The sequence below is a fragment of the Ursus arctos genome, unplaced genomic scaffold (assembly GCF_023065955.2).
Source record: "Ursus arctos isolate Adak ecotype North America unplaced genomic scaffold, UrsArc2.0 scaffold_12, whole genome shotgun sequence".
In the NCBI taxonomy this organism is placed as follows: domain Eukaryota; kingdom Metazoa; phylum Chordata; class Mammalia; order Carnivora; family Ursidae; genus Ursus; species Ursus arctos.
Genome location: NW_026622786.1, coordinates 15,667,868 through 15,689,827, shown reverse-complemented (window position 1 = coordinate 15,689,827; position 21,960 = coordinate 15,667,868). Strand labels below are relative to the sequence as shown.

The 21,960-nt window shown below is 57.9% G+C and overlaps 1 protein-coding gene across 2 annotated transcripts; it reads left to right on the top strand.

Annotated features, from left to right (window-relative positions):
- The first annotated feature begins 1,705 nt into the window (after positions 1 to 1,705).
- CSF1 (colony stimulating factor 1) lies at positions 1,706 to 21,062 on the top strand. Of its 2 annotated transcripts, none has more exons than XM_026484610.4 (9): positions 1,706 to 2,094; positions 5,257 to 5,379; positions 6,632 to 6,694; positions 8,255 to 8,425; positions 11,928 to 12,075; positions 13,240 to 14,276; positions 14,859 to 14,911; positions 15,247 to 15,305; positions 18,940 to 21,062. In XM_026484610.4, exons 1-8 carry the CDS (start codon positions 2,056 to 2,058, stop codon positions 15,290 to 15,292), a joined length of 1,680 nt encoding a protein of 559 aa, XP_026340395.3. In that variant the 5' UTR covers positions 1,706 to 2,055; the 3' UTR covers positions 15,293 to 15,305; positions 18,940 to 21,062. The 2 variants fall into 2 exon arrangements, with proteins under 2 accessions (XP_026340395.3, XP_057166370.1); XM_057310387.1 differs by having other exon boundaries at positions 1,707 to 2,094; positions 14,146 to 14,276.
- The last annotated feature ends 898 nt before the right edge of the window (positions 21,063 to 21,960 follow it).

Below are 21,960 nucleotides of genomic sequence, written 5' to 3'. Positions count from 1 at the left end.
CCGAGGAAGCGTTGGGTGGTAAAGGAGGCAGCAGGTAAAATTTGACTTCCTTTCAACAAGCCAAGAGGTTTATCTCCTCACATTACTTCCTCTAACCTCGTATCAGTCCTAAGCACTATTGTGCTGTGTGGGGTTTTTTTGTACAGGGACACTTGACAAAGCACGCCTGGGGGAAGTAAATCCTTAACCTCCTTCCTCTGGCTGGGCTCTGTCTCTTATCTTCCTTCCGCAAGGCCCTGAGAACCCATCACTGGTCCACACTCCTTAGCTCTGACTGCTCCCAAGCCCATGAAAGCAGGGACATGTGGGCATGTCCGTCATCATATCTCCCGGGGGGCCAGCACAGTGCCTGGCACACAGGAGGACCCCCATGGTGCTTATCTGTCGATGAATGAATTGTTTTCTAATGGCCACATTTGACTCAATCACGGTTAACTGGGTACTGAGGATGTGTTAGGCACTGTTGTTCCAAGTAAGTGAGCGAAGGACCAGCCTGAAGGAAGTCTCGGTGAGAGTGGGGGCCCAATGAAACTGTCAGTACCCCCGTAGACACTTCTCAGAATAATGTGGAGAATGAATGAATAACAACTTATCAGGGCCACCATGAAGGAAGGAGCCAGGTCCGGTGGGAATACAGAAATAGGAACCACTGATCTGCCTGGGGAGTCAAAGAAGGCTTTGCTGGCGGAAGATGTGGTATTATTTCACTTTTGAAGGATGAGGAGTTTGCCTTGAAGACAAGGGGGGAGAGGAACATTCCAAGCAGAGGGACCAGTGTGAGCAAGGGCATGAGGGTGTAAAATTACTGCTTGGGGCTGGAGCAAGGGACAAAAGATGCCCCTTTGGGACCAGGCCACATATCATGTCCTTCCCAGGGGGTGAGGGTGGGTGGCCTCCCAGAGGGATTGAAACATTGAATCGTAATGAATGGAAGAAAGAAAAAAAGCCTGAGGTTGGCATTATAATTAATAGGCTCATCCTATTAGGCTTCATTGAGATTCGCTCTCATGGAGAGACAAAATGTGATTAAGGATCTCGGAAAAATGCATTTCCAAAAGCATCAACGGAAATCTAGGGCCCAGGTGCCCATCACCCCAGGTTTTGGCGGTCAGGAAGGAGCGCAGGTATCAGCCAGCATTTACATCACCGGCAGGTCAAGTGACCGGAGTGTCTCCTGGCACTGAGCGGAGCCTCCCGGCTCTGTGCCACGGAACACAGTCCCTTCCCTCCCGGCCAGGTAGCTAGCCTCCCCGCCTGTACCGTGCCCCCGGAATGAGAGAGCCGAGGCTGGGCGAGCTGCCCGGGAAGAAGGGGGCCGCTGTGAACCGCTGACTCAAGCGCCACCAGGTGCTGCCGCGTGCGCAGCCCGGGGAGGCCCCAGGCTCCAGTGTTTGCCCCTGCTCTCAGCCCATTTCCTGCTCAGATTTGGGAATTTTCAGGCCTGGAGGGAAAGTCCCTCGAGAGGAATATTAGAAAGAGAGAGAGAGAGCACCGGATCTGCCTGGAGAGCGCGGAAGGAAAGAAAAGGAAAGGCTCGGTCCGAACGGGCGCGCAGAACGACGGGAGGCGGTGGAGCCCGTGTTACTCTGCGGAGGGCTCCGGAGCCGAGCACAGAAAACAGGGCGACTGGGAGGACCACGGGGAAGACCAGCCCCAGGGGCGGGGGAGGGGAGGCGGATCAGTGGGGCTCTGGAGTGTGTCTGTGTCTGGGTTCTGTGGCAGTGCGCGCGCGCGCGCCCGCGCGCGCGGGTGTGTGTCTGTGTGTGTGTGTGTGTGTGTGTATGTGTGTCTGTGTGTTTGGCGCCTATCCAAGGTGATTTCCCATAAACCACATGCCCCACAAGTCTGCTTAAAAGGCTGTGCCGAGGAGCTGGCCAGTGGAGCCCGGCTGGTGGAAAGTGAAAGTTGCCTGGGTGCTCTCGGCGCCGCCGCCCGCTCTCCGCACCCCCGGGACGGCAGCGCGGCTCTTGGCCGGGGCGCGGGCTCTGCGGCGGCCAGCGAGCGAGCGAGCGAGCGAGGGCGGCCGACGCGCCCGGCCGGGACCCAGCTGCCCGTATGACCGCGCGGGGCGCCGCCGGGCGCTGCCCTCCCACGGTAAGCGGCGGCCGCTGGGCGGCGGGGGGCCGGCAGGGCTGCGGCGGGAGCGGGCGGCGCGGCTCCTCGGAACCGACTGCCCCGGCGCGCCGGCCGGCGACACTCCCCCGCGGAGACCGCGGGCTCCGGTGTCCTTCCCATCTTTGCGTGCCGGCCGCCTGAGGCGCCCTGCAGCTGCTCCTGGGACTGCGGTACTTCCCTGGGAAGGGGAGGCTGCTCACCCCATTGCACGGAGGCGCACACTGAGGCATCCGCTGGCAGGAGAGAGGGGTCCGAAGCCACGGGCAGAGGCTCTGTGCCAGCTCTGTGGGAGCCCCTGCCTCTCTCTCTTCTGACTCGACACCGCCAAGAGACCAGCGCAGTGGCTGTGCGCTGAGTGTGGCTTCTTCCCAGTGGGCACCTTCCCCGTGGGCCCCACACAGGCTTCCAGGCCCTGCTGGGGAGTGGGCGCTTCTGGGTGGGAGAAGTTCAGGGGTCATCCAGCTTACAGAATGCCAGGGCCTGTGCCCAGGAACCTGCTGGCAGAAGGAAGGAACCGGGCAAGCCTCTACTTGTTCCAGCAGGAGGGCAGGATCTACTGGGGACTTGGGTGGCTGGATCAAGTCTGTTTTGCAGGGCACGGGACTCCAGAGCTGCCTGGGACTAGTTCTGAATCTTTTTATTGCAAAATCTGGTTCAGTCAGCTGGGGAGATCCTGGGCTTAGCAGTGGCAGAGGAAGATGGAAGAAGGGTTTGGTGGGTGCGCTAGGGGCTGCTTAGGGCTGCATGGGGGAAGGTCCGGACCCAGCTGCAGGCACTAGCTGGGGCGGCTCCTAGAAAGTGCAGGGTGGCACTATCAATGAACAGTAGGGTAGTCAACCAGTAGGTTCACTTCTTAGCAGCCCTAGAGCAGAATGGGAGGAGAAACTTGGCTGGGAGAGAAGCAGACAGGTATTTGGAGGGGAATGGAAGGGGATTGCAGGTGGGGTTGAGATGGAAGGAGAAGAGCCGGTAGATCCCCAGGGGAGGAAGAACCCAGCTGAGAGAGAGGAGACAGGGCTGGGAGGGGAACTCGAGGAGGGGGAGCTGATAGGCAACAAGGCAAAGATAAGGGCTAGAGGGAGACCATGAGGAAAGCAAAGGTGGGGAGAACAGGGGGCTGGGTTTAGGCAGGAGCAGCCGGAGGTCCGGTCCCGCTGGTCCTGCTGAGGTCCCTCCAGGGCTCTTGTTGATGAGGAGGAAGGGACAGGTGAGGCTGGACGGTGGGCTGAGATGTCTGTGGCCTTGGGTAGGGGTGCTTTCGTGGCTGTCCCAGAGGCTGAGGCCGAGGGGTGGGAGGAAGAACAGAGGGGGAGAAGAGCCAGCCCAGCCACAGGCGTGCAGAACCAGAGTGTTAACCCTTGGGTGCCCATTCAGCTTCTCCTCTGAGGCAAAACTGGGACCCCAGGGGCAGGGGTGGGGGTCCTTTTTGGCCACCCTCGAAGTCAGCTTCCCATGTGGTGGCTGCATTTCCCCCACACCAATGCCTGAAAGAGCTCTGAAAGCCGGGCAGCCCTTGGGGTGAAGCTGTCCTCACACATCGACACCTTGAAGCACCTGTGGCAAGGTTGTCTTCCTGAGTATCCCCTTTCCCGTGGACTCTTTCCTCCATACTGTCTAAAACTGGGGGCTCAGAGCCTCAGTGGCAGCAAACAGAGACATACCTTCTGCATGGCCCCGTTTCCAATGGGTCCCTAACTTAAAGTTCCGGAGGGCCTGGGCAGCCGTTCCCATCCAGGGCTACCTCTTCAACTGCCCAACAGAGCCAGAGGTCCCCGCATGATGGTCGTCCCTCTTCTCCACTCTTCCTCCCCCCCACCCACCATCAGGCCAGGACCCTCCCCAGACCCCTTTCCTGAATGGCATTGGGCCATCCCATGCCTCTTCCCTCCAGACCTCCCCTTCCCTCTCTCTGCCATCAAGTTCTCCCCATTTTCCAAGGCCTCACTGAGGCCACTCCTCCCTGCACCCTCCCTGGTGGCCCAGCCAGGGCGTCTCCTCCCTGGTAGGAGCTAACACACATTTGGGGCTTTTAGTTATATGTAAATCAGCATGTTGTGCAGGCCGATTTCAGAGCCTCCTTGTTTTTCCAATGTGCTGTTTATTTGCAGTATTTGTCTCATCATCTGGGTTAGAGACAGAGCCCAGAGCCCAGGAAGGTGCCAGCTCTCACCCCACCCTGACAGCGTTTCCCTGAATGTGGGGACATCAGCTGCTAGGAGGCAACCTTGAGCTGGGGAAAGAAGGCTCGAGAGTCCCTCTGCCTCCGGCTGGAGAAGGGGAGACCTGGGCCAGGGAGAGGGTGGAGGGGACCTCGGTGAGGAGGAGGGAGAGAAGAAGGAAGGGGAATGATGGGGTGTCAGGGGCCAGTCCCGTCACTCTGAGGGTGAGAGCTCCCGGGCCAGGTGGAAGCTGAAGGAGGGCGAGATCTCAGAGAACTTCCTGGTCATGATAAGAGCTGGCTGGCTGGACGCAGAGCCTGATGGGGCTCCGATAGGCAGGGATGGCCTAGGGCTGGCACTGCTGCCTCTGATTAAGCAGTTGGACTCCTTTTGACACACACACCCAGGGCTCCCAAAAAGTCTCCAGCATGGGATAAGTTCCCAGTGAAACTGAGTTTGGGGCCCTGGTTTTTCCAGTAACAGAGCCAGACCTGTGTGGAATCAGGTGGGAGGAAGGGCTGGGCCCAGGGAAAACGTCTCTGGCTTGAAGTCTGGAAGTGGGTGCGTGAACATGAACTTGAGAGGATCGGGCAGCCCGCAAGATGTCTGGCTCGTGTTTGATGTTGCAAAGACACAACAGTGAGCAGATGCAAGTCCTGCACTCAAGGACTTTCCTGTGTAATTGAAATTTAGACTGGTAGGAACACTTCCCATGTCGTCGTGAAATGCTCAGTGCGTAGTCAGGCTTGGCCTACGTGAATCTGGGAAAGCTTCTAGGAGGAGATGACATGTGGGGAGTTATCAAGGGAGAGCAAGACTGTGCACGCCGGTCTTGCTGGATTTGGGATACGCTGCATCCTGGCGTAAGGGGCAGAGCCTGGAGCATTGTAGGGATGAGATCCTTGTTTTTCCTCTCCCGGCAGGGCATGGGGGCTCCTAGGGAGACGGAGAGCTGGGAGTAATGAGGCACTCTCTATTACAGACATGGCTGAAGCCCCTGCTGCTGCTGGTCTGTCTCCTGGCGAGCGGGAGCATTACCGAGGAGGTGTCAGAGCGCTGTAGCCACATGATTGGGAACGGACACCTGCAGTTCCTCCAGGAGCTGGTGAGTGTGCGGCCGTGCCTATCCACCTTCTCCCCGCTGGGGAAACTGAGGCAGGAGCCAGGGAGCAGGGTCCAAGGCAAGGGTTGCAGGCGGAGAAGTACGGCTGTGCAGGCCCTGATTCATGGCTCCACTGATGCTCTCCTCATGGACCTTCTCGGGGTCAGGGCCTCTGACCCACACCAACCCTGAGCCTTCGGTGACTCCGCTGCAGACAGTGGACAGGGTGGGCTTCCAGCCGGTTGCCTGGGTTAATGATTGCCTGGAAGGTCAACCTTGGACTCAGAAGAGGCTGGTGAGGCCTGCTTTTCCTCAGTGAGATGCTTCCTCCAGGAAGCCCGCCCGGTCGGCCTGCTACGTCCAGATGTTGATTCTAACTCCTGGACTCCCACACATGCTGCCAGCCTGGCACCAGGGCCACCGCCAGATCTGGAGAGGAGGCGCCTGCCTCACTCCCACCCCTCCACCCTCCCTTTCCTGGCTCTTGCGTGAGCCCTGGGGCTGGGAAGGACTGCTTACCCAGGCCGCCATGGAGGACCCTGTGCCTTATTCTAATCGGGCTGGCGGAGAGGTCAACAATTCCAAATGTGGTTCAGCCAGGCAGAATGAGGTTACCATCATGGCCGCTGTCCTGCTCAGAAGACAGTTTACCATTCCTCTGGCCAGCCAGGCAGGGTAGAGCACCGCTGGCTGAGGCCAGCTCCAGGGCCCTGAGCTTGGGGCCTATAGGCTGGGCCTGCTACCTCTCCTACCTCCACACTTTCCCTCTTGTAGCTGCTGCAACTGTCCCAGCTAGACCAAGAGCCACAGCATTCTCTGAGGCTTGGAATCACAGAACACTGCTCTGGGGCCCAAGGAGGCCTTTAAGGACGTCTCACCCCAGCCCCTATAGATCCTGAATCCCCAGAGCTTGTCTAGCCTATGCTCAAATTCCTGCCACCATAGGGAGCTCACTACCCTTCACGGAAGATTATGCCCTGTATCCTCTTAGATAGTTCTTCCTTGTAACTAGCGGCTCTTTGTCGGATTTCATGGAGTGGGAGGTGGAAGAAGGAGACTTCTTGGTCTTCTACAGCCCATCCTGGGCATGTGGGAGGCACGAGTCTTTCTCTTGGCTCTGTCTTTCCCAGTATGGTTGGTGGGGAGTTTGAGGAGGATCAAAACCTGGTCCACCCAGAAACTCTAGTTCTCATTCTTAGGCAGCCTCGGTCGAGCTGCAGATACCCTGACGCCACTGGCCTGCTCTCTCTTACAGATCGATAGTCAGATGGAGACTTCCTGCCAGATCGCCTATGAGTTTGTAGACCAGGAACAGCTGGTGAGTTATGGTTATTTACAAGGCCCATGGGCCGGCTGTCTATGTGCTCCCCAAGGTGGATACATGTGGGAGCGTGAAAGGAGGAGAAATCCTATAACCGGGCAGGGTGAGGGTGGGAGGATCGCTGGTGCTCCATCCTGGGGTGTCAGGGTCCAGGGCTGAGCAAGGTCCTCGAGTCCCCTGCTGCGCCCTTCTCTCGGCCCTGGCACCTATCAAGGTCTTAACTATGTGCCAGGCACTTTCTAATTTAATCCTGACGGTACAACTATGTGATATGCTAATCTTGGTTATTGTCCTCAGGGAGGTGAAGGGAGCATAGCTACTAAGTGGTGGAGGCCCTGATTTGAACCCAGGCAGGCTGGCTTTAAGAGCCTAAGGCAAACCAATATGACTTCTGGGTCACATGTTTTGCTTAAGGATGTCATTTCCATCCAACAGACAGAGCAGCAGCCAGGGAGTCGGTCCAGCCCTTTCCCTCTGCCTCCTACCCCACACCCAGCCAGCCACCAAGGGCTGCTGGTTGGGCCTCCCAGCAGCTTGGGTTCTGCCCCAGCCTCACCCAATCAGTTGCTTGGACAGTTTCAAGAGCCTCCCTGCTTCTAAGGCACCTATCATCCCGCCAGTAGGGGGAGCTCTCGGAACTCCAACCCATTACCTTCATTTCTCTCTCCCAAACCTGGCAGGGCCCCCCCTCGTTCCAGGAGAAAGCCCAGGTTGGTCAGCTTGGGGTTACCACGCACAGTCCCGCCCACCCCCACCCCCCCGTTGCCTGCCCCTCCCTGCCTCCCAGCCTTTGCACAAGCTCTTCCTGTGCCTGTGAGGCCTTTTCAACTGCCCCCACCCCACCCCTTATTCCACACCCGCTTGTATTTGTGCCTCATACAATATCACCGCGACGTGCCCGGAAGTTGCTCCCATCTCTGAGCATTTGCACACCTGACCCCTACACACGTCTGTGAGAACTGGAGACCACCTCACGGCCCAAAGAATAACCTCAATATTTCACTCACTCGCTCACACCCTAACAAGCATAGCAAGTTTCCTTCACCAGGGAACGGCGGGACTGGGTACTAGGAATACAGAGCGAATGCTCCGTTGAGGCAACCACCATCTCTCAGGGCGACAAAACACTGAGGTTATTCTTTGGACCCTCAGGTGGTCTTTAGTTCCCCTGTGGCCTGGAGGATTAGAAGGAGCCACGTGGTAAGGCAAAAGAGAGACAGAGATAGAGAGCAGTTCCCCAGAACCCACCCTACCCATGCGCCCCCGTTCTGATTAAAGCCTCATCTTCCAGAAATCTGAGGATGTCTCTGATCGGAACCCCCATGTCTTTCCGTCTACCCCAATTCCCAGCAGTTCCAGATCCCAGAGACAGAGAGCGTGAAAGAGCAGCTAGGGTCAGCGCCCCCCTTCTTACTGGAGGGGCACGGCACCCCCCTCAGGGGCAGGCTTAAGGCAGGCTGCAGCCCTCCGACCGCCGGGGATGTGGGCACCTGTCACAGAGCCTGGGTTCCCAGACCACATTAGCCAGACCATAAACTCCAGGTTCTCGTTTTTCAGAAAGATCCCGTGTGCTACCTGAAGAAGGCGTTTCTCCTGGTACAAGACATAATGGAAGACACCATGCGCTTCAAAGACAATACTCCCAACGCCATTGTCATCGTGAAGCTCCAGGAACTCTCTCTGAGGCTGAAGAGCTGCTTCACCAAGGACTATGACGAGCAGGACAAGGTAGGAATGTTCTGGAGCTGGGAGCAGGGAGTGAGAGCAGAGGGTGGCTTTGGGGGATCCCATGCCTGCCCCTACACACAGAGTGTGTTCCCATGCCTCACCTCGCCCCCCACCCCATGTCATTGTTCACTCATGCTCTCATTCACGGATTCACCCCGCGCACCTCTGCTAAGGACTTGCCAGGCAGGAGACACAGTGCTAGGCGATGACGATGTCATCGATGTCACCGTGAGCAAGAACGGCGTGGCTGCCACCCTCACGGGGCTTCTGGTTAGGGGAGGCTGGCAACCATTAAACAAACAATGACACAAATAAGTAGCATTACGAAGCTTGAGGACTATTCGTTCATTCAACAAATAGTTACTGAGTGCCTACTGTGTGCCAGGTACTGGTCTGGACGCTACGAAACAGCTCGGATCAAACCAGCCAGAAACCCGCGCGCAGAGAACTTACATTTGGGGCGGGGGTGAGACAGTTCACATAACACATGAGTAAAATATGGGGGACAGAAGGTGGCAGTGACAAGGCTCTGAGAGACAAACGGCACTCTCATTTGAAAAGGGGGGGGTGGGAAAGAAGGGAAGGAGGAGGCTCCCAAGTAAGAGAATATTCATTTGAGCTCCAAAGAGGAGTAAGAGTTAGGAAGCAGTGAGGCTGGTCAGAGCATTCCAGAACAGGGAAGGCTACGCACAAAGCCCTGAGGGGGGCTACATGCACGTTCAGGAGCCCAAAAGGTGGTCACCAGGGCCAAGACTTGGAAGAGACAGAGAGAGGGGAGGAGGCCGAAGCCAGCGGGGGTGCACCGGGGTTCTTAAAGACGTGGGATGTTGTCTGAAGTGTGAGGGACGCCCTGGTGAACAGGGCAGTGACCTAATGGAACTTAACCGTGAGACGGGTTTGGTAGCCACGCGGAGCGTGAACTGCGGGGGGTGGGGGGGGGGGCAGGAATGGAGGCTGGGAGGCCAGCAGGGGGCGCAAGTCGGGTCAGGAGATCCTAGAGGCTTGGACTAGGGTGCTGCAAAGGGAGCAAGTGGCTGTGCTCTAGGAACCAGTTTGGAGGAAGGACCGGCAGGACTTGGTGGAGCAGCGGAGGGAAGGGACGGCTCCAGGACGCTTGTGTCTGGAGCACACAGACGTTCCCATGAGCCGCTGAACTTCTGACATGGGGGAGATCAGCAGGCGGAGCAGGCTCGGTGGGGGAGCAGGAGCTCAGTTGGGGGTACGTGACCCCCGAGATGCTTGGGAAACAGCCGAGCGGAAATGCGGCGCGGGCAGCTGGCCACGCGGGTCTTGAGTTGGACCGGCGAGACGCACACGTAAGACGAGGCAGCAAGGATGTCATGTGTGAAGCCAGGAGACGGTAGTAGCACAGGGCCCCGGAACCCCAGCCCTCGGAAGCCAGGCGACGGGGAAGGAGCAGCCTGAGGGGCGGGAGGAGAACGAGGGGTCTGATTTCGCTGGGTGCACGGAGAAGAGTGGCTCAAGATGGAAAGAGTAGTCACCGTTATCACCGGGGGTTGAGAAGTCAAGCAAGACAGGGGTGGAAGGTGTCCGATGGGTCACCGGACAGCTGCTGCTGGAGGCGGGTGCCCGATGGGGGTGAGCGGAGGCCACGCTGTGGAGGAGCTCAGATCCACAGGGGCACAGAAAAAGGGAGAGGTCGCCAGAGGGAGTGTGGGATTGCGGGACAAACCATTTTTACCGAAAGGTATTAAACCTGGGGTGTTCCACTGTTAAGGTTCACACGTATCCCTTGGGGAGCTTGTTTCAATTCCAGATTCCCAGGAGGCACCCCTAGAAAGTCTAATTCACTGGGTCTGTGGGTGGGCCTGGGGATCTGTATTTTCACCAGCCACCCACCCTGCACACGGCCTAGATCCCGTGTGGAAGCAGCGGGGTGGAGTCGAGGAGGGAGGGAGCCTTTGAGGCTAGAGGAACCGGTCTCCTGGGGGGTTCAGAGTCCCTGAGGAGAGAAGGCACTGCCTCTGTGTCATAGGCGGGCAGTGGGACCTTGTGTCTGATGGATGCTATCTTCTCCATGAAGTACGAGGTGAGGTATGAAGGAGATGGAGCTTTATGAAGAAAGGCGAGAGAGTGCCAGTGTCCCTCTTTCTTACAACAGCCCTGCTGGGGAGGCTGGAAGGGGTGGTGGTTCTGACTTTACAGAAGAGGAAAGAAGCCCAAACTGGGCAGTCCACTTGGCCAGTGTCATCTAGCTGGTGAGTGGTGGAGCCGAGCACAGATCTTCTCATGCCTACGTTCATTCATTCATCTGTCGGGTCCACATTTCTCCAGGGCCTACTATGCACAGTCCGTGGGCATTCGGAGATGGCTTCGAGGACCTCACAGCCTAGTAAAGCTTACAGTCCTTCCCTGTGCAGCTCAGTGTAAGGAAAAACTGGGTATTTGGAAGTCATCAGCAAGTAGGCCACCGATGAAGCCATGGGCGTGCGTGGCATCATCTGGTGTGAAACAAGAGGTGGGTCTAGGACAGCCCCGAGGAGTGCCAGAATTTATAAATCAGGTGGAGGAGGGGAGCCTGGTAAGGAGACTGAGGAGCAGCTCAAGAGGTGGGAGGAACAGGAGTGCGAGAGGCTTCTCAGAGCTCCGGTGAGTGTGGGGAGCCTGGGTGCTATGAGTGGAAGAGAAAAGAACAGCTCAACAGACAGGACTGGCAGTAGCTTCAGCCCTCCTTCCAAGGCATACCGATGCCAGAGAAGGACCCAAGGCCTTGTGACCTTCTCCACACCGCAGGATGACCCTTCTAAAGCTTGAGTCTTATCGTGCCACCACCCATCTCCCCAACAACCCCTCTGATGTCTTGTCTTTGGTCTGTGGATCAAGTAACAGTTTTCAACATGGCCATCAAGGGCCTGCCACACCTGGCCCTTGCTGACCATTCTCAGTTGCATCTCTTGTTACCTTCTTCCTAGGTGGCACTACTGTAACCACTGTAGCCGTCTTTCAGTCTTTTGACATTTCAGGCTCTTTCCTGCCTCAGGACCTTTGCACAGTCTGTTCCCACCACCCGGACAGCTCTCTCCAACCCCACCTCCTTTCCTGGTTGACTCTTGATCATCTTTCCTTTGGTTCCACGGGGAAATTCCCCCTGAGCCCTCATTTAGTTCCCCTTGTTATACATTCTCAGATCATTCCGCACTTCTCCGTGTGACTCACCGCACTTGTAATGGTGTGTCTAAGGCCAATGCCTTGCTGGACTCGGTGTCCAGCTCGGCCAGCGACCATGTCTTTTGTGTTCATTGCATGATTCCCAGGTAATTGCCATATGCCTGGCACCTAGATATGTGCTCAATAGATTTGCAAATAAACGACATAGCTCAAGGTCTCAGAAGTGATCCCACCGTAGATCGGGGTGAGTGGAGGGAGAAAATGAAAGAGAAAAAGAAGACAGATGTGAGAAAGGCCTAGGGAGTTTGGCAAACAAGCTAGAGACATGGACCAATGCTCATCCTCACCAAGGGGGGCCCTGCTGTCTTTCCAGGCCTGTGTCCGAACTTACTATGAGACACCCCTGCAGTTGCTGGAAAAGATCAAGAATGTCTTTAATGAAACAAAGAATCTCCTGAAAAAGGACTGGAACGTTTTCAGCAAGAACTGCAACAACAGCTTTGCTAAGTGCTCCAGCCAAGGTAAGCACCAAACGGGCCAGCGAGCGCAGGACCAGGGGAGGGTGTAGGGAACAGAGCAGGGGCCGGAGGGAGGCCGGAGGGACCCTGGGGAGGCAGCCTGGCTGCTACTCGTGCTCCTCTGTGTGCAGATGTGCTTTTCTCGTGTACATATGTGGCTTCATGTACCTCTGGGTGGTCCCGGGCACATGTCTCTTCTGACATGTGTGTGCATGCATACCAAATATGTCTGCATGTGGAGGCATCAAGAAGGATCATGCTGGTGGCTGTGAGATTAGGGAAGGGGAAAGGGGCCTCTCTCGGAGAGCCCTGTAGGCATGGAGGCTTTCCCCACCGGCTCTGCAGGCTGGCTGAACGTACAGGGGGTTCCGTGGAGAGAGCGAGGCTCCATCTGGGAGCCAGGGCCCTTGCGCCAGGAGCCCTGCTGTGAACCACCAGGATTCCCTGGCTCCAGAAGTCCCCAGGATGCCTTAAAAGTCCCCTCAAGGGAAAAGGCTGGATTTGAAGTCTGAGCATCGTTCAAAAGCTCCCAGTGCAGGCCCAGCCGCACACATGTGTACCCTGCGTGTCCTCGTCTCTGCGTCCCATGCCACGTGTGCCCTCCTATCTTCAACCTTGCTCCCCGAGGCAGGGGCCGAGGCCCCGCGACCTGCCAATGGCCGAGTCCAGTCTCGTTGCTTCAATCCCAAGGCCTCAAGTCTTGGCCACGTTCCAGCCCCAGCTTGTTCCCGCCCGTGGCTGTGGCTGTGTGGCCCCTGGCTGTGCATGAAACCACCTTGCTGCTTTCCAACCAACACTGTCTATGGGACTTGAGGGTGACTTGTGTTAGCCCTGGAGGCCGCTGCTCAACCCTGGCTTGGCACCCAGCCAGCTGGAGCTCCAGGAAAGGCTGTTCCCTGGTCTTCCCTGACCCCCAGCCCCCCAGTCTGTGCCTCTAAACCCCACTCTTTGCTCTCTGCAGTCTGTACCTTCACTGCCTGAGGCCTGTGTCCTGAGCACTGGCTCCAGTCCTGTCCTCTCCTCAGCCCCGGCGCTGAATTAGGGGGTGAGGGACCCCCCAGACCCATATCCCCCTCTCCACCCCTCCCCCTGGGAAAGCTGTGCTGGAGGCTGGTGACTCTATCTCCTGCCCGTCTTTCTCTCTCCCTCTCTCTGTGGTTCTTTCAGATGTGGTGACCAAGCCTGATTGCAACTGCCTGTACCCCAAAGCCACCCCTAGCAGTGACCTGGCCTCTGTCTCCCCTCAGCAGCCCCTTGCCCCCTCCATGGCCCCTATGGCTGGCTTGACCTGGGCTGACTCTGAGGGGACAGAAGGCAGCTCCCTCTTGCCCAGTGAGCAGCCCCTCCGCACAGTGGACCTGGACCCGCGAAGTGCCAAGCAGCGACCACCCAGGAGCACCTGCCAGAGCTTTGAATCCCCTGAGCCCCCAGGGGTGGAGGCCAGCCCCGTCGTCGGAGATTCACCTCAGCCCCGGCCCTCTGTCGGGGCCCCCGTCCCTGGGATGGAAGACATTCTTGACTCTGCATTGGGCACTAACTGGACCCTAGAAGAGGCCTCCGGAGAGGCTAGTGAGGTTCCCGTACCCCAAGGGGCAGCGCTTTCTTCCTCCAGGCTGGGAGGAGGCAGAGTCCAGGCCGAGACGACCGCCGGGCCCAGTGACCTCTCGTCAGCACCTTTTCCACAGTCCTACTCAGCCAGGGGCGAGCAGCCAGAGGACATGACGGGCGTACCCCTGCCCACAGTGGGCCCCGCAAGACCCACTGGCCAGGCCCAGAGTCACACACCTGAGAAGACAGACCGTCCATCTGCCCCGCCCAGAGACCACCAGGAGCCAAGCTCTGCCAGGACCCCGTCGCGGCCCCCACGAGGCCTCAGGAGTCCCTCAGCCCTCTCTGCACAGCCAAACCTTCCCAGAAGGCACTCCTGGGGCCATGTGCTGCCCCTCGGGGAGCTGGAGGGCAGAAGGAGCACCAGGGATCGAAGGAGCCCCACAGAGCTGGAAGGAAGACGAGCAAGTGAGGGGGCGGCCGGGGCCCCGGCCCCTTTTAACTCCGTTCCTTTGACTGACACAGGCCATGAGAGGCAGCAGGAGGGACCCTCTGACCCTCAGCTCCGCGGGTTTACCTTCCACCTGCTGGTGCCCAGCATCACCCTGCTCCTGCTGGCCGTCGGCGGCCTCCTGTTCTACAGGTGGAGACGGCGGGTAAGGAGAGCCCCCGAGAGAGGAGGGCAGCTCATGGGGACAGCAGCACAGCCTGGGTAGAGGAGGTCAAGCAGACCGCAGGATTACTTGGGCTCTGCCTGGGTTCTTCGGACGCCAAGATGGGGGCCCCAACTGAACACAGAAGATAGGAGGTTGAAATGGAGGGTTTCTTCAAAAATGCGGGAGACCCAGGCTTATAAGGTCAATGGGAAGGGACCAGGCGAGAATATTCTTGGGCCGAGAGTGGGAAAAAAAGCCACACATGAGGGGAGCTGGCCGAGGAAAGTGCTGCTCTGCCAGCATCGGGGCAGGGCGTTCACTGGGAGTTCTGTGGAAGCCTGGGCCCAGGGCCCCAGGGATAGGAAGCAGCCCGCATGGGGAGAGGCGAGGGGGCGTCACCAGCAGGGAAGCCTCAGGAAGCTCTCCTGGCCCTGTGGCTCATCCCCACATCTGGGTAGCTGGGGGAGACTTGGATAACTCTCTCATCTACTCCTCTGGGCAGTCCTGACTTCGGGTGAGGCCACTGTCCCCACACCGTTCCCCAGCTCCTCAGTGAGCCTGCTCTTTACCGTCTGTCCCCAGAGCCACCGAGAGCCTCAGACAGCGGATTCTCCCATGGAGAAACCAGAGGGCAGGTGAGAGTTTATGGGGGGTGGGGATGCTCTGAAAGGCATGGGGGGGTGCTGTCTTGGCGTCTGTCTCTCTTCTAGATCTGGGGGAGACTTTCTTTCACTTGCTCTGAGGAAGTGGAGCTCAGAACAGGAGGGGAGGTGGAAAGGAGGAAGGGCGTTTCTTCTTCCTAGATATCTGGGATTTTTCCGGATTTCTCCTTAGGGTTAGGCAGTTCTGGGTCTTCTAAATCTGAGAGGGCTGGAGCACATGTGTGGGGGGTTGGGGGACAGACTTAAGGGGTTCCCTCACTCCTCAGCCTCTGCTGAGGTCTTATGCCAGCCCTCTGCTCTGCCTGCAGCCCCCTGACCCAGGATGAGGACAGACAGGTGGAACTGCCAGTGTAGAGGGGTTTCTAAGGTAAGACTCTGATTTGGATCTCTCTCCACCCCTTAAAATGAGTTACCCCCTTTTCCAATCATCCAACCTTGGTGATACCAGCAACTCCCCCGAGGCTGGCCCACACTTGACTTCCTCTCCTCCTGCTCTCTTTTCCATCCATCACCAGATCCTGCCAACTGTCTCCTTTCAGGATCCTCAGGTCTCCGCCCCCCCATTCCCCTCCCCCCAGCCCAGTCTGAGGCCAGGCTCTATTACCCATGCATCAGGTTATTATTTTTGTTTTTGGTTTCTAGTCTTGCTGCCACCTTCCATCCCAGAGCAACCAAATCTTGTATAAAGTCTTTACCTTCCTGGGGAATTTGCATCACCAACCACTTCAAACCCAACATTCTTAGCTGGGTTCCCAGGCTCCTCCAGCAGCTGGCCCTAACACCCACCTCTTGCGTCCTATTTGACCCATCTCCCCAGCCAAGGTCGTTTCTACATCCCTGCTTTTAGATTCATGGATCCATAGACCCTTAGTCTTGGAAAGGCTCTTAGAGGTCATTTGGCCAGCGTCCTACCCTATAGGGGTCTCTCTACATCCCGGACAGGGGTTCAGCCCGCTGGTGAGCCCGTCCTCCGAGTCCCAGGCAAGCTCCCTGTCATCTCCCAGGAGCGCCGTGAGGAAGTCCTTTCTCGAAGGAGCTTCCCTCCCCCCTCCACCATGGTCCTCCCTCCGCTTCTCATGAGAGGCCTCCGGTGGCTCCGGTCAGCTATCCATATCCCCTTTAAGAATTCTCCCCGCTAAGTGTGGCCAAGTCCCTCAAACATTCCTTATATGATATGGTTGTCAGACCCCTCACCATAGGGGTCGCCCTCCTTTGGACACACTCGTTTGTCAATATCCCTCTGAAAATGGGGCGCGCAACCCTGGACCCAGTGTTCCAGATGTTGTCCCCCAGCTCAGAGCACAGAGTGACTGTTACCTTCCTTGATCGGGGCAGTTCTCTTCTATGAAGATTCAGATTGCATTCGTGGTTTTGTTTGTTTTTAACAGCTGCGTATCGTACTGTCGTCATATGTTGAACTTGTGATCTGTTAAAACCCCGAATTCCATTTCCCGTTCACCTCCGTCGGGCCTGGCCTTCTCTCTCGTACGGAAATAACTTCGTTTTTTAACCCGGGTGTAGGAGTTTGTGTGTGTCCTTGTCGGAATCACCTTGTTCGTTTCTGCCCGTGTCGCCTGAGCCTGTAGAGCTGGTTTAACCCCTCATTCTGTCTTCCTAGCCCCCCCAAGTGTGTCCCCTGCTCATTGAGCCGTGCCTTCTATTGTCGTCATGCATGTTGTTGGTCAAGATGTGACCCTTCTCGTTCCTCAGCCCTGGCTCCCCAATTCTAGGCAGCCCCTCCTCCCACATCCCGTGCTTCCAGATTGACTCCGCCACCCCCTACTTGCTCTTCAGTTCCTACCCCTCCCCTCTGGCGTATTTGGTTAATACTCTATCAACGTTCGCTTACTTGAATGTTGTTTTTATACGTTTCCAGGCCTTCCTCTGGGTGTACACGTCCGTTCCGCATCCCTAAGAGGGCTGTAAGCCCCTGGAGGGCAGGGACTATGTCTTCCACTTTTTTGGGCATTTTCTCCCATCCCATGTTCTAATACGGGGAGGGCCTCTCGTACTTGCCAAAACTCAATAAATGTGGCCTGATTGGCTTAAGGGTTGACTAACCACCTGAGCCTGGCCGGCTGTCTCTAAGCGACCAGCCTCCTGGGTGACCCGTTAGCCAGGTAACTAAGCGACCCTGACTGACCGACTGGCTGACCAGCTGGCTAGGTGACTTTGTCGGTGACCCAATGACCAGCTGGTAACGGCTTAACTGGCTGGTTGTTGATGGGTGAGCTGACTGGCTAACTGACTAGCTAGCTGGCTAATGGCCTGATTTGTGGACTGGCTGGCTGACCGACTAGCTGGGGTAACCCTTTCGAGCTTCCAGTCCCACCCCATGCCAAAAGCAAGTGAGCGCCTTAGGACCTTTCCATGTGTACAGTGACAGGTCTGGGCCACTCCTCGACAGAAAAGGGACCTAACAAACACTCAAAATCAGAGGAGCCTATCTAGAAAAGAGCGTGAAACCACACATCTGGAACCCTGGGGTCCCCCTTGTTGGTGGGGTGGGCTAAGATGGGTGAGCGGATCAGATGGGACATGGGCAGGGAAGTGAGGGTGACCCAGACCCCCTCAGGACTGGTAAAGCAGAGGAGGGACCGAGGTCCCTGGGGCCTTCGTGGCTCAGTGCTGCACCACCCTCAGACCGGTTGCCGGCTTCCCCCCTTGGTCTTGGCCCTCTGCCCCATCTCCTTTACACTCCTCCTCTGCTTTCCCTGCCTGCCTGTTCTCGGGCCCTGACGAGCTTTCCTCTTCCTCCCCTCAAGATTCCACGTCGAGAGGGAACCCAGGCCAGGGGTCACATCCAGACCCTGCATAGATCAATGGGTCCAGGCCAGGCCCCAGGAGCTCAGGAGATTCAGGGCCAGCCCCCAGACTACCTACCATTCTGACAAGAGAGAGGAAAAACACAGAGGCAGAGAGACTGATAGAGGGACGCTCAGAAAGAAAACACAGGCCCCAGCCCCTCCCCTCCAAGCAATGAGGACCTAGGGGCAGTGGAGCTCACCCACTTGGTCCTTCTTCCCTCCTAGCCCCAGCAGGGCCTGTGGCCCAGCTGTACCCAGCATGGCTCATGTCCAGTTTATGGTTCTCCCTTCTTCCCTCTCCAGAGCATGGGAATGGGCTGGGAGCCAGAAGCTGTGGTCCCATCTGCCCTCCTCGTCCATCACGGACTTCGCCAGTGGGGCCTATGGATGGTCAGGGAGGGGAGCTTCACATGGGATCCAAAGTCAAACTGTTGGATGGAGTCCAGGGGATTTCTACTCTCGGAACAAAGCGTTCCAAGGATGCTGGGCAAGGGATGAGGGTGGGGGTGGGGTTGGAGAGAGCGGGGCCCTGACTCCCGTGGCTGATGCAGGGGGGCAAGTCCCTTGGCCCATCGGGAAGGAGGCTGGGTGGCTTAAGGGTTAGCCCGCCAAGTGGCAGGATACGAGTTTCCTTGTTCCGGAACTGCCTCTGATTCTTCCTCTTCGTTACCTATGACCTGCTGTCCCGAGTATCATGTGTGAAGACCCTCTGTGATGAATGGTGTAGGGGTGGGAATAAGAAATGCTTCTTTGCTAGAGTTAGCAAGAATCACCCTTGGTTCATTGGCCCAAGGCCAGTGAGATGGTCTTACCTGAGGAGGGGTCTAAGGACACTCAAGTGCCGCCTTCCCTCCCTATCAGACTCTGCCACTTGGGCAGTGGCCAACCCCCTCTCCCAGCCCTGCTTAGGCCTCTACCAGGCCCCGTTACCACCCCCTGTGGTCTCTAGTTCCCCAGGAGGAGGTAGGAGGTGAGGCCAGTCTGGCCAGAGGCCTGGGCCGCTGCCAGGAAAAGCCGCCTGGTCCCTTGCGGTGTCTGGGGCGGCTGGGGAGGCGAGGGAGAGGACGGGAGGAAGTCCTGCCTGCAGCACCACCGACAGCCCACAGGAACGCCATGCCTCCCCCACTCATGTCCTCAGCGACCCCTCCCTCCACTCCCACTCGGCTGACCAGCCTTTCGTTCTCTCCCCTACAGCTGGGCACACAGGACAGTCTCTCCACGGGAGGAGACACGATGGGAGGGTCCACCAGCACCCTCCCCAGCCGTTCTCCTGGGAATGTGACCTGCCCACCACAGAGCTCCTGGCTGCCGGGACTAGACCAGAGCAGCGAGGCTGGGGTCCCTCCGCCCTTGACCCTCAGACTCTGGACTGACTAGGAGAGGGCTGGAGGATGCCCCCACACGCTGCTGATATTTATCGTGGGCCCTGGAGGCTCCCATCCACTGGAGGAAGGCTGGGAAGCCCAGCTGAGGACCCTCTGCGCCTCAGGGGCTATGTCCTCCTCCCACTCCCCTCCACACCACACCCGGGCCAGGGACCCAGATGCCCGTAGGATGTGGGAGCGTAGGATGGGCACTGAGGAATGGAAGAGCCCTTGTGCCCAGAGGACCGCCTGGTGCCAAGGGATCCCAACACCGACAAGCAGGGACTTGTCTCCGGAGAGAGAAGCCTGAGATCTGCAGGGCAGGCCAGCGTCGGCTGGATTTCCCGTAAAGGTGTGCAGCCCGAAAGCCGGGAAGAGAAGGCCTCTGGGCCTGCGGGTGGGCGCTGACAGCCCGGAGCGGGCCGACACCCTCTCCGCCTGCCCAAGTGCCCTCTGCGGGTTGCCAGGCGGAGAGGGGAGGTCACCCCTGCCCTCAGGACCTGTCTGGCTTGGCTCCGATGCCAAGGGGAAGAGCCGGCTCTGGCGTCTGCCCCCCCTTCCCTCCAGCTCGCCAGGGCTTCTCCGGGAGGCCGCACAGAGGCTCCCCTCATGAAGGAGGCCATTGCACTGTGAATCCTGAACCTGCCTGCTGAACAGCCCCGTCCGTCCCTGTGAGCGAACGTCTGTCCATCCTTCCGCCCGTCCAGCCTCTCGCCAGCGTCCTGCGCCGAGAGCCCGAGCTCGCCTTGCCTGTCGACTGAGGGAGCCCCTAAGCCCTGACCTTCTGCTGACGCAGGCTTCGCCTCCCCAGGGCGGATGGGGTGGGAGAAGCGCCTGGGCCGCCAGCCGGAGCTGGTCTTTAGGCTGTGTCGTCGTGGTCGTCCGTTGTTCGCAGGTTTCTGCATCTTGCACTTTGACATTCCCAAGAGGGAAGTGACTAGCGGGAGGGAGGGCGGGGAGGGCAGAGGCAGACACAGAGGGAGGCTGCAAGGTGAGCTCCCACTGAAACTGGGCCTTCACAATTATGGGTATGCCCCCGAGGTTGGGGGAGGGCATCTTCACCCCCACCCCGCAGCCTGGTCTCCTTCCCCCTACCAGGCCCCGGCCCCATCACAGCACGGCACCCAGCTCCCATCCTCTTCCCACCCTCTCTTCCTCCACCCAGGTAGGCAGTGATCCCCCCAGCTCTCGCCCACGCCCCCCCCCCCCCCCAATCTCTCTGACCAGGCCAGCCAGGATGGGAGAGGGACCAGGCATCCGCTTCCAAGTCTGCCTTGAGGGCCTCAGCTTCCTGGCCAGCCCATGGCCGCTGCTCTGAGAGCTGGCAGTAGGTGTTGGGGGGGCCATTGATGACCCCCCTTGGTCCCTTTGTGCTGTTGTGCCCCTCCTCTCCTGTAGCCCTGGGCCCTCCACCGAGAGATTCCCACCTTTCCTGGCTGCTGGGCCGGGGCCCATGAACTTTTCTTCCTGCCCTCAAAAGTGGGGCTCTCCTGGCTCCCGCCGCCCCTGCCCTGCTGCTGTCAGCTGAAGGAAGGGCAGTGGGCAACTTGCCCTGTGGGGGCACCTCCTAGTCACAGACTTTATTATTTGTTGCTAGAAAATATGTATTTGAAAGGGAAAAAAAACCCAGAAAAAAGGCATTCCTCCCCCACCCCAAACGTATAGTATTTTAAAAGTCAAGAAAGCAAAACCAACCCATTGCTGAAGCTCTTTGTGGGCGCTTGGTGACACAGGTGTGGGAGGGCCCCCAAACCTCTGGGTGGCTCCCCGGCTACCTGCACAGGAATCCCTTCGTTGAGAAAGCTGAGAGGGAACGTTGGCTCACACACTGTGAGATTTTGTTTTTATACTTGGAAGTGTTGAATTATTTTATATAAAGTCATTGAAATATCTATTTAAAAAAATAGGAAGCTCCTTATATATTTAATAATAAAAGAAGTGCACAAGGTGCCACGTGTGAGTCTGGGGAAAAGTGCTTTTGGGGCGCGGGGGGCAAAAAGGGGGGTGGGCAGGCAGCAGCTCCTGGGTGAGCCCCAGCTCAGAAAGCTTTTTCCGGGATACATGGGGCAGGAGGGTTCTCTCCAAGTTCCAGTCTTGTTACCAAAACCTCCTGCAGCATTGCCGTCCCAAACACATTCACTGGCATATCTGTCTAATGGGAAAGTCGACAGAAACCAGCCAAACCTCAGGCCTGGCCCGTGGCCCCTGCTGCTGCCCAGCCTCGCCCAGCCTGGGAAAATGGCTGGTTGGGCTCTGTCCAAGGGCCCCAGGCCTGCAAGGACCAGGCTCCTGGCCCCGGACCCCAGCTGTCCCCTGCTGTGCGGGCGCAGGTGGCTGCGTCCTAGCAGGGCTCAGGTGAATGAGTGCTGCCTCGGCTGGGGAGTGGGTGAGGCTGGCAGGGGGACAGCCAGCAGGCTTCCTGAAGGGCCTTTAGGCCTCATCCTCCCACTGGCCATTGTGGCCTGGAGGGGCAGACAGGTGTTGGGGAAGGCCAGGGAGACGACAGGCCCAGCACAGCCCAGACACTTACCCCAAGCAGCCCTGTGAAACAAGGGCCTCCCCACCCGTGAGAGTGTGGTGGACAGAGATTCAGATCAGTGGTTCTCAACCGGCTCACCTGAAAATCACTTGAGTTGTTTAAAAACATACTGAGACCCAAGCCCCGCCCTAGACCAACAAAATCAGAATCTCAGGGGGAAGGCTCAGGCACCAGGCATCGGAAATTTTAAAAGACATCTTAAGTGATTCCAATGCCATCCAGGGTGAGAAGCACATAGACGGGCATTGTCTGACATGGTGACTATTTAAGCTGAAATGGATTAAAACGAAATGAAAGTCAACATCCAGTCAC